General features: G+C 48.9%; 1 protein-coding gene across 8 annotated transcripts in view; it reads left to right on the plus strand.

Annotated features, from left to right (window-relative positions):
- Nucleotides 1-15,283, plus strand: part of foxp1b (forkhead box P1b) — a 110,874-nt gene that overhangs the window by 85,514 nt on the left and 10,077 nt on the right. For all 8 annotated transcript variants that reach the window (XM_062563860.1, XM_062563859.1, XM_062563858.1 and 5 more), the window contains 4 exons: nucleotides 4,646-4,886; nucleotides 8,894-9,001; nucleotides 12,714-12,801; nucleotides 13,942-14,025. In XM_062563860.1, the coding sequence (XP_062419844.1) occupies nucleotides 4,646-4,886; nucleotides 8,894-9,001; nucleotides 12,714-12,801; nucleotides 13,942-14,025 (521 nt within the window). The remainder of the gene's footprint in view (nucleotides 1-4,645; nucleotides 4,887-8,893; nucleotides 9,002-12,713; nucleotides 12,802-13,941; nucleotides 14,026-15,283) is intronic.

Below are 15,283 nucleotides of genomic sequence, written 5' to 3' on the forward strand. Positions count from 1 at the left end.
TGCCAAGACGTGCTTGTTAACACAAGTTGTTCCCGTAACACATGACCATGGCTTTAATTCCTCTTTGGATCATCGGAGCAGTTCTACCAACATGTTTAGGTGCACATGTGTCTCTGTGTCCGCAGTGGTTTCACCCGTCATTGCCCTGCCACAACACCTGGGACGGGTTCGTTAAAGTAGACAAAGCACTTCTTTTTAGAGAGTAAGCACACGCCTTCTGTAAATGTAAAAGCACTTCCTGGCATCTAAGGCCTCTGGCCCGCTGGAGGTGAACAGGAGGTCCGCGCTCTGGCATCCCGGGGGCAGCCTGTCTATTGTTCAGTAAACTGCCGGTGAACCTGTTACTCGATACGGAGTCAATACACGTTGCCCGGCCAGGGAGTTTACGTCTTTATTTATTCTTTAATATTTTGTCAAGGAGAGGCTGCCGTAAGGATTTTGGAACATGACATTGACTATTCATTCCCCGCTAAAACAAACAGTTTTGAAATCACAAGATAAGGGCGATAAGAAGGGGCGGGTTCGGTGGGGGCTCTTAGGTAATAGGCAAACACAAACAGGGTTTGTACAGTGGTGTGTTTGTTTGGACTGGGTATGGAATCACTCATCTACCTGCAGACGGTTGCTACGGGCGCAGGCGTGGAGCGCCGCTCAGTTGCTGTGTGTCAGAAGTCTGGCACACAGCCCTCGAGCAAGGCATCACGTGGCCGTACGCCAAGGCATGGCCCCAGAACATCCTGTTTATAGTGTGTCACCATGACATGCCTCGTGATAAAGGCAGGTGAGTGGACTCCATTCTCTAGAAGTTGGATCAGTAGCCGAGAGAAGGTGAGTCATTTGAATAGTTAAGGAGTCCAACGATCTGGCTGTTTTGCCGGTCCGTTTGTTGTCGCTGTCCATCGATGGTTAACTCGCCGCCTCGGACAGCTGTTCCAACACTTAGTGCCCCCCCCCCCCCCCCCCCCCCCCCCCGGTTTGTCTCCCTCTTCTACACATTTTCTGCTTGACTGTTTGCAGTTGTTGATGACCTTTCTGTTTTCCACATCAATAAACTCTTTCATGCCCCAGTGGGCCGGGCCCATGGGGCTCAGATCTTATCTGCAGCACGCTAGCTAGCAGTTAGCACTGCGCCGGAAGTAATGAGTTGATCCGCTCCGTTTGGGTCCAGATGATCATGGGTTTAAACTCCGGGCCAGTAGAAAGTTGGCGACTTTTAAAACCCATGATTTTAATTGTAATTGATTTGAGTTTTTACGCTACTCAATGAAAGCAATCTTCTGCGTTGTATCCCCATGTGTCGAGACAATAAAAGCCCCAAATGTTGTCAGATATGAGGTCGCTGTAACAGAGACGCGAGGCAGGAGCGCCAACCGGGCCTCTTTGTGTTTTTAAACCCACTCAGGCTCAGTTTGCTGCTCTATTGGTGTTCTGCTGCTCAGCCGAGTCAGATTACACTCCTTTATTTAGCATTTCCCTGACTGAAGGAATGCCTCTGAATAGCCCTCTGAAACGCTTGATAGCGCTAATTAAGTATCAACTGGCACATAGCGGCCTGAGAAACAATCGCTCACATTATCTGCAGCAATAATTTGTTTCTGTTGTTGTAAATTCTTTTGACATCGACGCTCAAAGTGTTGGAAGCGGCCAGAAGGAATCTGTTATAAATCACAACAATGTGTTTGGGGAGGATATAACTCTCATAAATATGAATTTGATCCCGTTCTCACAGAAAGCCTGTGCTCCTGACCCAGTGAGTGTGTCCCGTGTGTGTGTTTGTCCCGTCTGTGTGTGTCCCGTGTGTGTGTGTGTCCCGTCTGTGTTTGTCCTGTGTGTATTTGTCCCGTGTGTGTGTATGTCCCGTGTGTGTATGTGTCCCGTGTGTGTTTGTCCCGTGTGTGTGTGTCCCGTGTCCATCCTCATGTGAGCACAGCATCATTTAAGCTGTCTGCTGACGGGCCGCTGGGACGGCGACAAGACAAATTTGCGGGTAATGTGAAAGCAAAGAACGCGGCGAGCCATGAAGCGCCGCTGACCTGTCAGTGATGGATACGTCCAGCGGTGGACGACTGGAAATGGCCCCTGCAGCATTAGGACGGGACATATCTCAGGCCTAAGGGGGGGGGCATATCAGCAGGCCAGTGATTACGGCAACATAAACAGCGGTGCAGTAGAGGTCCCAGCCCCACGGAACAATAAACTAATAGCGGTGTCACTGAAGCCCCCCCCTCCCCCCCTCCCCACGGCACAGGCACTGTGTGTGAGAAGTAACAGCTTGGTTTAAAGGGCCCCCCGAGCACTGGGGGCCATTTTTTATTTGGGGGATGATGGCCTGCAACTGATGTCATTATGAACCTTAAATCAACTTTCCGCTTGCTCGAACACGGTCACCTGGGTACGGGGGGGGACAAGGACGGGAAAAGGTTGAAGAGCTCGGCCCGTCTGTGAGCCAGAGCCTCCCTGCAGAGGCAAAATTGAGTTGAGAGGCCGGTGATCAATCAAGTGTCCCAACAACATACATTTTTTAAAGTGCTTGTCCGTATTTCCCGGGCCGTAATGAGTGCAGCAGTTGTGTTGAAAAATGGAAAGAGGGCAGATAAACCAATCGGAGGATGGACATGAGGAAGAGCATTTCCACATGGATGTCATTATGTGTCCCGCAGTAATCACATGGAGAGCAACTCAATGCCCAAAACACCAAAGTCCCCCCCGGAGACGTCGGTGTTATTTTGTTGTCATTTAATGTGCAATGATGAGCCATTGAGGGGCTTCTGTTACACGTGAGCAATAAAAACCAGTCGGTTGCCGCGGCGTTCCCGGGGTCGCCGGGGCCGCTGGGTAATTGAGCCGGTGTGGGCCGCCCTGTCAAGCACATCGGCTAAAAATACGTTGCCCACTGTCACCGGGCACCGCGTGGAGGGGGAGGGTGAGGTGGGGGCGGGCAAGTGATTATTCCCGCTGTTGGAGCGCAGGACACTCGCATCGCCAGTGACCTTCGGCTTCCAGACATCACAGGGCCGACTTGTAGTCTCCTCGTAGCGTGGAGACTACAATGCATCCTTGTTGCTACGGGGGATTAGCACGCTGCGGCACACTTAAGAGCGTTCGGCGTGGCGCGGTAGGCGCTGGGGAGGACGAGGGAGGACGCGGCGCCGATTGGAACAGAGCGGGAGGAAAGACGCTCCTCGGAACGTGCAAAGGTTATTGATCGGTCCTGTAATCGTTTCCTGCTCTTTGATATGCAAACGATATGGTGTGAATTTACAGCAATCCTATCAGACCCGTTTCACAGTGGTGAGGCCTGGCTTCTCTCCCGAGTCCTCCGCCTCATTAGGCCAATCTTCTCCATTACCAGCAGAATTAAAATCTTTAGGAGCTTATCAAATTAAAAATAGTTTCTTTTTTTTTTTTTTTTTTCGCTGATCGCTTTGAGATCTTCACCTCGCAGTTATTTTCCACAACAGGAAAGAATTAAGACCAAGCATTTTGCACACAATGTGCGACAATCCGGTGCTTGAAAGGAGCACTTCTGGTATCTACAGAGTGGGTGATGAGAAAGGGGGGAGGGGGGGTGCAAGGGGTTCGGTGAATATAAACCCGAGAAGATAAGCATGTGCAAATCATCTTTCATTCGCCACTGCTCATTTTGAGAGTGGATTTAATTAATTGTAATGTTAAATGAGCAGCCTTGCCCATTTGCTCCGTGGTTAAACCCAGCACAGATTTACCGAGCCTAATACAAATCCACACACTTCCCCCCCCCATTAGATCTTTCAGAAGGCTGTTAGAATCAGGGTGCTCCAGACGCTGGGTGTTTGGACTGAAAATGACAAAATAGCCAGAGATTCTGCGCCCGTTAACCTCACTTTTTACATATGGGCTTCCTCCTCATCTCATGTCACAATGAAAGGCGACTGCTCCGGCACAGTAGCAGACGCGGAGCAGTTGTGTTGGTCACACGTGTATTGTGTGACCAACAAAGGCTCGCGACACGCAAAGTGTGGCGCACAAACACGACATTACCCCCCCCCCCCCCTCCCCGACTGTGGCCCTGGGCGTCGGCGTCGCTGTCACTCACGGCCCGGTGAGAACGGCAGGAGGAATTGTCGTCTGTCTTTCTGCTTTTCTCCGTCTCTCAGAAGGCTGCGTGAGCTGCAGTGTGCTTGACTTGTTAAATGAGGTTTAAGTCTTCTGTGTCAATTGGAGGCGGCGCAGAGCTTTAAGTATTTTGCACATTAATGCGCTTTTGAGAATATTACCCCAGGGTCCCGTTTCTCAGGGATGTTTTCTAGTGTCGCTATTGTAAACTTCTTTTTTTCTTCTGGTGTATGTTTTGCGCCGCTCTGTTGTGAGAAAACGACGGTGATTATTCAGATTTCATGCCTTGTCTGGGTGTTAATTATTTACTCTGGGCATGAAATCTGCGTGAATGCCACGGATTTGTGTATACAAACACGCTTCAGATCACAGGGAGAGAGTCGGGAGGAGCGATTGGGGGGGGCAAGAGCTCTCGCTGCATTACCCCGTAGTGGAATATTTTCTAATTAATACTGCGCTTTGTTTACAGACGCTTTGATTTAATTAAGTGATGAAGCAGAGAGTTGGATTAGCTGTTAATTGATTTAATTATCCAATTTGTTTGTCTCAGGCATGATTCCAGCCGAGCTGCAGCAACTGTGGAAGGAGGTGACGAATGCTCACGTGAAGGAGGAGCACCAGCACCACCACCACCACCACCACAACAACAACAACAACCACAGCAGCAGCACCACCAACAGCATCAACAACGGCCACCGGGGCCTCGACCTGTCCTCCCCGGCGACGCCAAAGAACCCACTCAGCCAGCACGCCTCAACCAACGGGCAGTACATGAGCCACAAGAGAGACGGGTGAGTCCCAGCTGAGCCGTTCTCTGCACCGCGGCTTATTTGTCACCTTCCACGGGTAATTAAACGGCCTTCACTGTCATCGTTGGTGTAAAGCAAACACAAGGCCTTTTATATGTTCCCATTTAAACTAGCAAATTCCTCACAGGGCCCCAACTGATAGACACGTCCCCACAGAGTCGGCCTAGAGACTGCTCTTAATTTATCCTGTGTAGTAAGTATTATTTTCATTAAGGCCTGGACACATCTGGGGATTTCACTGGAACACCTGAAAGGAATGCAGCCCTGGGATCAGTGGGGGGTGTCAGAGGTGCCCCCCTGTTTACAGAAAGGGAACTTGTTGACGTGTATCATCACCTGTCACACCAAGAAAAACAAAAGCCTCACACAAACTACATGTTATTATGCGGCAGTAACAAGGGACCCAGGGCGCATCGTGCTGCTCGACACCGCCATGAATCACCCGTCAAAGGGCTTGGCTCCCCGAGCGGCTGCCTCTTTAAGGGGGGAATTAATTTGGCATCTCGCGCATTTGCTTGTTTTCTTGCACCAAAGCCTGATCCTCCTCCAGGCAGCGCCAACATCTGACTTGTGTTTCAGTGATCAAAACCTCAGCGTCATTATGAAAGCAATACGGATTAAAAAAAACCCCAGTTTAGCACAGTAAACCAACAGGCCTTTGAGCTGAAGAGGGGCTGCTGGGGGGGGGGGGGGGGGGGGGGTCGTACAGCAGATCTGAGGCACCTGGAGAGAAAATGCTGTGATCTGCTGATGCAGGGATAGGAAAGCATGGTGGTTTGGGTTGGAGACGCACTTATGCACAGACGCTAAAGAGACAAACCAAAACGCAGGAACAGTTGACAGAATCTACAGGCTTCAGGTCGGGCTGAACGTCTGTTTCTGTGAGTAAAGTAGAGCGCAAATGGCAAGGGAGGATATTGATCCGCTGACTCCATCACGCGTTGTCGCGGGCGAGCAAACAAGGGGAGCGTCGCTGGCTGGGAAGGAGGCGAGAATCAGGCTGAGGGCTGCATGAAACATCGGAGGAGACATGATGCGAGAGCTGGCAGCCCCGCTGCCAGAGATTAAAGAAGAAGATGTCAACAGCAGTTTAACACAAGCTTAAGTGAGGAAGGCAGTCTCGCTCTGAATATTCCCTCCAGTATCTTTGATCTGTCAGAAAAGCAAGCAGGTGATTCTCATCCAGCCCATCTGCTCAAGGGAGTGCTGGATTACCTACACCGGTCTTTGCCATTCCAAATCTCAAGGAACCAGGCCTGATACAAAATGAAGACGTTGCTTATTGACTGCCAAATGAGGCTAATTTAGATCCACACAGTCAATAATCCCTGCGCTGGTTTTTTGGAACACTTGAAATCACACAATTCATCAAGAGCGTTGGCCCCTCTCGTCTCCTTTTGATGATGCCGACTCCATTCTAATCAGACACCATGGGAAGAGGAATGAAATATTATTAAGTACGCTCATTCCAAGCCAGGCTCTGAGAAAACGTCTGCGTTTATAATCCAGGGATTTGAATAATCAGGTTGGAGATAATGGGCTGGGCCGGCCGGGGCGTAAATAGAGAGCATCCCCTCGTCCTCCCAGCGCTGAACTTAATGAACTTTTAATTGATGCGGCTTGGCGAGTCCTTTTGTCATGCAACAGAAACAAGCCTCTCTGCTGATGGGCCTGTTTTCCCGACTAGCTTCAGATTGGTTTACAGCAGGCCCTAAGTACCGTGTAGTTAGTTTCATGTGTCATATAAAATCTGCCCAGGCACAACGACGCCTGCAACTAAAACCTTAAGTGCATCCACAGGAATCACTCACCGGGCCCTGCACTTCCGTCTTAAGGAAGGAGGAGAAATTCAATCACTGCCGGCTTGAGGACGGGGGGGCTCCTCCTCGTTCACACTGTTTGTCCGAACGACATCCCGGTGCGACCCGAGTCACTCAATCTGCCGACCGCTTCCCAGCCTCAGAATACCACCCCCCCCCCCCCCCCCCCCCCAGTGAGCCAGGTCGTCTTTATTCACTGATTTGCTTATTTAAATGAAATGTGGCTGATCTGTATCTGACACAAATTCCCAATACAGCGCTGCACCAGCTTTGTAAAGGAGGGGGGGGGGGCATCATCACAAAGCACTTGGCCCACTTTTCTCCCCAACAACCATCAGTAACCACAGCTCGGGGACTGTAACACAGCTATCTGTTAAGGAGATAAATAATCAGATTTGGCACAGCACTCCCGTCCCTCTCGCCTTTCATTTGACTTCCACCAGAAGAAGAGAAAAAACAACCACTGATAATTGAATCATTGAGAGTAAAGCAGTGGCACGGAGCAGAAGGGAGGGATGGAGGCTGGGGGGGGGGGTGTGACTGGCTTCTCACACATTGTGGCCAGACTCTGATCCAGAATGCTGGACATCAATCTTCCCTCTGTCATAGATCCAATCCATCAGCACGCGACGTCATAGATTGCGACTCGTTCATGGCCCAAAAGAAGTGAAGTAAAAAGTGCCGAGCAGCTGTCGGGACTCGACACCTTTCCGTCCCGACCTGAAGGCGCTCTAATGGTCCTGTTTTCCTCTACAGGAAGCTGGTGGCACATTTTCATTTCCTTTTCCCTCCCCCCCATCGCTGGTACGGGATCATCAGCGCGTTCTTTCCTCCGGCGCTGCCTGTCACCTCCTGACAGAGCCTCTTCTCTTCCGACACCATCTGAAATGGGAGAACACCCCATGAATCCTCCACTCCGCTCCCATTACACTAATGCAGCTCATTTGGTGTAAATTCTGTCATTTACTGCTGTTTAGCCATCCAGCGGTTAAAAGGGCTCTTCTGGCGTCCACCGAGTCCCAGTGCACTCCACATTTCAATTTCTTATTAACACAGAATTAACCAACAGGCCGAAAATGTTTAAATTAAAAACCTGCTTTACCTTCACAAGTCCACACTATTCCTTAAAAGCTCATTATAATGGCTCGGCCGCCATCTATTTATTAGCTGTATCTAAACAGAGGTCTTAATGCGAATGCATAATTCATAATTGAATAAAAAAATCATACAAAATCTGAAAGAGGGAGGGGGGGGGGGGGCTGCTAACCACATTCATGAATGCTTGACTGCATCCTAATTGGAATGCAATTATCACATGTTATGAACAATGTGGACTAATTACAACACAAGGAAACCTGTGACGTCCCATTGAGGTCCAGCTTTACTAACACTGATTTTAATCTGACCATCTGGAAACCTCACAGTCACGAGTTCATCCTCAAACGCTTTCAATCGTAGCAGATGCCCGATTGGCGGCTCTCTCCGTCCTTAAAGTTTTGGACCCTTGTCTCCGTGTTGAATATATGAATGAGACTCCGCTGGTTGGAGTTATTCCCACATGGCGGCGCCTGTAATGAGTCTCTCTACCTGGCCGTCGTGTCGGGGAGCGGCGCTCGGACTGCGGCGGCGTCTTGTGAAGCGTCCATATGGCCTGTTGGTGCCGATGCTCCTCTCGCCATATGGAGGAGGTTGCAGAGGTTTTTTTGGTTCTGGCTCCATAGACTTGTCATGGACACCTGGGGGCACGGATCGGTCAGGAGATGAACTGATACCAGGCGGGGGGATGTTTACTGTGAAAGTGCCTGATGCTTTTGGGGGGGGGGGGGGGAGGCTTATGTCATGGATCAGGGTTAGCAGCAGTCCGAGCGAGAGAAGCCCCCTCGCAGTCCTGATCAAAGTCAACCGCAACATGGCTCAGGGATAGTAAATAAAACCATATTGATCCGGTCTCAACGTGAGTCTCCTCCTTTAAGAGGAGCGCGGGCTTCACGCACGGCTTCCACAGCGACCACGGCGAGGGTTATCATGTGGAAGCTGCACACACACACACACACACACACACACAGGGAGGTGCAAACCGGCTTAACAGGTGAAACCAATCCACTCTGACCTTGAACTTCTGTCAACTAAAAGTTGTATTAACCCTCTCCCTGTTGATTTGTGTTTTAGGTCCACGCTAGAAGACCCTTCCCCCCACAGCCACCCGCTCTACGGTCACGGCGTCTGCAAGTGGCCCGGATGTGAGGCGGTGTTCGACGATTTCTATTCATTCCTCAAGTGAGTCTGGAGGTGTTTGGTTCTTTTCTATCGCAGTTATTTTGTCCTCGCGTTGGGTCGATTGCACGTTTAGTGACGACTACGGAGGCACTACAGGTGCAGCCGGTTGTTATCCTGAGGGTGGGGGCCTGGGTGGACGAGGGTACCGTGGCGGGGTCTCCTTCTGAGAACGGCATGGGCCTCTAATTCCTGTGATAAGGGCAGTTCCCATGGTGACGGGGGCCGCTTTTCCCAAACAAACAGCGGTAGGATGTTTATCTGTGGCAGCACACACTGCATGTTTGCCCTTGTCTCACTGGACAGGGGGATTGTGTGTGTGTGTGTGTGTGTGTGTGTTGCCTCTTGTGTTGTGGTTCAGCTCCGCGTTACAATGAATCCTTTACACACATCACCTGCTTCCAAGCATCTTTCCAGGTGGGAACACGGGCCTTTGTTGTGCCCCATGTTGCCCCCCCCCCCCCCCCCCCCCCCACCAGTTGAGTCACACCGCTGGTTTGCTAATGAACCCGGTTGACAGTAATCCAACACATAACAGCGCCATGGTTACGGGGAAGATGAAAACATCTGCATTGTGGCAGCAGATCAATGGCTCCCTGTCACACAGGATTAGTCGCACTTTAAACAAGATATGACACAATTCCATTATCCCAAAACAAGCACTCAGCGAATGCACAGGAATCCCAGCAGGCGCAGAGGAAGGTGTACCGGGGGGGCTGAAACATTTAGAAATCCTCCTTGCTGTTTACTTAAATCTCATCCAAGCGCAGTTTGCTTTTGGAAAGAAGGCGGATTGTTCTCCAGTTTTCTTTTTAATAAACATCCACCTCCGACGTGTAGCTATTAAACCACGTATTCCACACACAGACGCACATTTCAGTTTAGGGAGTGCCCTCCTAAATCCGTCAGTATTTATTGTATTCTGACATTGCCTCACCCTTTGTTTATACATGACAGGGGAGTTAAATGCACTCTGCAGTGTTTTTACAAGTGTTTTTATCATGGCAACATCTTGTTTACTTTAGTTGCCTGCTTCAAACTGCTTGGAACATGTTAAGAAAACATTTTGGGTGAGAGTCTCCACAAAGCCGCCTTTGTTCCGAGGAGCGGAGAGCAGCTCACCGAGGTGTTAACTCTCCAACCCCTTAAGCGCTTCCACATGAAACCCAGCGACGGTACCGCGGGCCTCCAAGAACCATCGCAAACACACAGCAAAGAATCCAGCAGGCAGTTCAGGGCTCGTAGTCTCCGAAGGCCAGGGGGGGGGGATGTTGAAAATATAAGTGAAGGTAGGTGTGTGCAGTCAGCAGGGCGCGGTGTGCTGTGAAAGGTGGGGAGGAAAACAAGATTTCGGCCCCTCGTGCCAACAGCAACAAGCAACGCGGCGCTCCAATGTTGTTTTAAACCGCGCGTGTGTTTGTTCTGTCCTTTAAAGAAAAACATGACATACCTACGTGCACTATCTCGATAAATACAAAGCGCCAGATCCCTGTTCCTGTTTTTTGGGGGTTTGGACTCACAGGAGGGGCGGGGTCCGTTGTTTTTTTTTTTTTTACGAGGGTCAAGACCCTTCTCTTCACAGTCCAGTCAAGAGGTCAGAGCCAGTGAAACACTGCAGTGCCACCTAGTGCTGCTGCGCCTCGTCTGCCGTAGACACGCAAAGCTCCACTGCAAGGAAACACAAATAACACAAATATGAAAGTCAGTGGGAATAATTAGAAAAGGGTTTTAATGCATTTTAAATGTAAATACTACCGTAAAGATGTGTGCCTGCTAATTTGAAAGTCCACAGTGAAGGAGATAAACAGTCCTCCGAGACGGCCCTAAGCTCCGGGTCCGGTTTATATAATTAGAAAAATAGCTGGTATGTAGAAAAAGGCGAGGTGTTACGGGCATGTCTATTTAACTTGTTTTATTGTGGCAATTTGCATTAGGAACCGTCATCCTGCCAGAGAGCTTTTAAAAGTGCCTTCATTTGAAGTCCTGGAAGTGACACATGCCAGCGTTCATAGCCTCTCTCCTCGCCAATCCCCCGCATCCCCCGCATCCCCTGCTCCCGTGTCCGACGCTCCTCTCAAGGCTGCATTAGGGCCATTTGAATATTTCATTTCCTATTAATTATGCACTGTGACTCTCCATGTCATTAGAAGAAATAAAGTGGAATGTAACAAAGGGATGAAAAGAAGCAGGCCGCATGTCTCCTATGAACAAGGAAATTCCAAAGCTGCTCACGTAGGGCCGCCCTTCACCGAAAATCCACTCAGTGCCAGTTAAATTGAAGTTGAAATGTCTTTACCTATTATTTTATTCTTTGAAATTTAGTAAGATGTCCTGAAATGTTTACCAGTTTCATTCTCCCGACCTACTTAATTAAAGGGGCATTTATTTGACTCAAATAAAGGGAGCGTCAAGTCTAAATTAATTTCAGCACACGGGGGCTATTACCCAAAGCTTTCTTTAAATACGCCTTTTTAATTTACATTTTATAACTAGAAGCATTGAATCTACGATCAAAACACAATAGGAGCAGCCGAATCGGGGGGGGGGGGGGGGACACTACATTTAAATCATTCACCTCAAGGTTGAAAATACTTCAGCTGAACAGAAACCTTCACATTTCAAGCCGAGCTCCATCAATTCTCTCCCCCCCCCCCCCCCCCCCCCCAACCCCCTCCCCCCCCCAGTGTCGCTGTGGTGTTTTACGCACAAATGTCTTGTCTCCAACACGTAAAGGCAATGGCATCAATTTTATTTGGCTGTTTCACCGGCGCTGTCCTCCGTCACAGCTCCACTTTGGCTGTTTTTTGATTTGTGGTAAACGACAGAAAAAGTGCATTTGATGAAGGCGCGCACACACACACACAAACACACACACACACACACACACACACACACACGCGCGCCTCTCCTCCTCTCGCCGGCGCCACACAGGCGTGCCTGGTGACAGTGACCTACATGGTCACCGAAGATGTGATATAATTTATGATATATATAATATATTGGATCCATTAGCGAGCATAATGAAGTAGTGAAATGAAAGGGTATTTGTGAAATCAGTTCAAACATCCTGCTCGGATTATGATTAAATGATTAATGAAATGCCCCCTGCATAAGCATTTTCAAACGTAATTCATTCGGCGGCTGATAAAATTCCTCCAATCATATTTCCTTCACTCGTGAACCTTATCTCCACCATTTTATATAAATCACAGAAAAGGGAGGAGGAAAAAAAATAGCCTGTCTGCTACCCAGCGAGCTACTTATTTAGATTAGTTAGAAACGTGCAGGAAAAAGGGAGCATCGTCCCCTGTATAAAATAATCATGCATAATTAGATCCATAATTCAAGTTTGGCGACAGATCCCATCTTCTCGTCCTGTTGTCCTCTGCATTTGGTCCGGCTTTTATTTGAATTCTCTTAATTACACAATTAAAGGAAAACACACGAAGAAAAGCCGAGGGGGGATGAGAGGAGTCGGACCTGAAAATGTTCAATCATCCTCTCCTCTGCGAGCTGGACAGAACCGCCATGAAATTCCCTCCTGTAGCATCTTCCAGTTCTGCAGAAACTGGCTGTCAAAGCGCTGCGTGACGTTTCCCTATATTTCCGCGTGCGTTGGGCTCAGCGGCGCCGTTAGAAACACACGTCTTTTGTTTCCTGCCCTTTGTCAAAAGTGCAAACTGACATGGGTTGTTTTTGTGTGTTTTTCCTGCAGGCATCTTAACAATGAGCACGCCCTGGACGACAGGAGCACGGCCCAGTGCCGGGTGCAAATGCAGGTCGTACAACAGCTGGAGCTGCAGGTATTGTCTCTGTTGGTTTTGGCCCAAATATTTATGTGTCTTCTTCTGCTGACACTTCCTGGTGTGTCGGCGTCCGTCTGGTATCGGCCCCGGGGGTCGCTCGTGGGAAGGGGGAGGGGGGGGGGCACGGCACCAAGTCTGTACATCTGCATGTAACCCGTCATTAAAAAATGGGTTATGTATGCATGACAACCAGGATATACGATGGGGCCTGGGGCTAAGTAGAGAAGATAATTACATTTGGAGTTTTACTGGGTTTTAAAGTTATTTATGACTCTTAACTGTGACACCAACAGTAAAACACTGGGTGGAACAACTGGGCAGCTCAGTGTCTTATAGGCCTTCAATGTTGAGCGACTTAAAGGAAAGATTATTGCAGCCCACCGCGGAAAATATATAACCAGTGGTCTTTTTTAATCTTTTTCCTGTGCGTGTGATACTTCATTGTCTTTCTACACTAAAGAAAACACATTAGCTATCGGATGTGTGTCTGCGTGCCAAATGACGAATAAGATCATTTCAGCTTGCACTTATTTGTTAGTATTAAGGGAAAAATAAAACCAACCACCATTAAAGAGAATTGGTATTAATTAGCTGCTGCTACAAGGATGTAATGTGATGCATCCGCTTGTAGTTTAACATCTGTCTCCCTTAGAAAGGACGGTTAATGGGTCTAAATTCTTTGTTTTCTGTTTAAACATTGCCCCAATGCTCAAAAGTTACAGCACACCTACGTCCTGTTATTTGTGCTCCGGGGGATGGGGAGAAGCTCCACCAGACTCCGACTTCCTCTGCATGCTGCCCATCACCATAATTTAATCTGGCAGCCAAGACAGCGCTGAGTCTCAGACAGGTAGAACGGGCCCGGCCCTGTTATTGGCGATAGAGGCGCAGTGCATTTTAACCTTGAAATGGAGACAGTTGTTGGACTTGAAGTGCCAAGTGGTTGACAGCTTCCAAAAGCATTTTTAAAAGCAAATAATTAGACCGTGCCAAGAGGGTGGGAGGGGGGGGGGGCTCATTGGGAAAGATGCCTTCACTGCAAATGGACGCCAGGAATTAATAAAACTAGAGGCATCGATTTTCCTTTTGTCTCCTTAGTTCATAAAAAATGCAATGTGTTCTCTCTCCTCGTTACAGCTAGCGAAAGACAAAGAGCGTCTGCAAGCCATGATGACGCACCTCCATGTCAAGTCCACGGAGCCCAAAGCCACCCCACAGCCGGTGAGCAGCAGCCCTCCCTGTCGCCCCTCCCCCAGCCCTTTGTTCGGCTTAATTGGCACACGTGTATTCATTAATCCTTTCCTCCATCTTCTTGTTTATCTGCTAAATAAAACCAGCTGTTCTCTTGAGGGAGGCAGTAAATATTGTTTTCACCACATCTGCTGACATCCGAGATTCAATTTGGTGCCTGTGATGAACTGGATGCTCACGCTGTAACAGCTTCAGAGCACCGGGAGAGATACGGAATTTAAAGGGATACATTTTATTTTATTTATTTATTTTTAAACGGTTTTAAAAGAAAGAGTTACAGAGGTGCTTTGTGCCGGGTAACTATAGGAGAAATTTATTAAAATACCAACATTACATTTGTGCAAATTTGTATTGGCAGAGGAGGCGAAAAAGGAAAAAATTAAAATAAGATATTATTGACTTTTATTATAAAAAAATAATAATTAACGCTTGCTAGCCGATGTCTTAATTGCTGATCTTAATTGTTCTTGATTCCCACAAATAGTGTCCAGGTGAACAACTGAACAAAGCAGATCTATCATTATCTCCTTGACACATTCCAGGCATCGTGCTTATCACTCTTAATATACGCCATAAAGCCCCGGGTTTAATCCCCATCCTATAGGGCCGAGGGCTTAGCATATGGCCTTTAAGTGTCTGCGCTATTTTGTCATGTTGAAGCAGCAGCAGCAGGGCGGGAACCTGGGTCTCTCATGCGGGGGTCTCTCATGCGGGGGTCTCTCATGCGGGGGTCTCATGCGGGGGTCGCTCAGCAAACTGTGCGGATCATTTATTTACAGTCGGAGAGAACGAGGCAACGCGAAGCGCCCGGAGAGCACAAAAGGCTGCTGTGTCACTGATGGTGTAGATTAGAGAGCAGAGCGGGGGCCCTGACACGGGGCACATTTGTGTATAAAAAGTGGTCGCAGTGGCAGATAGCATCTTGGGTTCACCCCCCCCCCGCGGGACCGGCTGTGTCAGAGCTCAGCGCCAACACTCTCAAGGGGGCGAGCTGGGATTTCTATTCAAACAAATAGACTGCCTGCTGCGAGCCGCTACCAAAGATCCGCCTGGCTTCGGCTGGGCGAGTGGTGGATTAACACAGGTCAGGGCCCGTGACCCCGCTCAGGCTTCTGCCCAAGCAGAGGAAAGAAAGAAAGAAAGCCTCCTTTGAGCGGATGCAGAATAAAAGGCTCCTCGGAGCCGCCTGGAGAAACAATCCCGTCCTTCCAGTAATTCAGTAATTGCT

This window comes from Pungitius pungitius, chromosome 8, assembly GCF_949316345.1.
Source record: "Pungitius pungitius chromosome 8, fPunPun2.1, whole genome shotgun sequence".
NCBI classification, from domain to species: domain Eukaryota; kingdom Metazoa; phylum Chordata; class Actinopteri; order Perciformes; family Gasterosteidae; genus Pungitius; species Pungitius pungitius.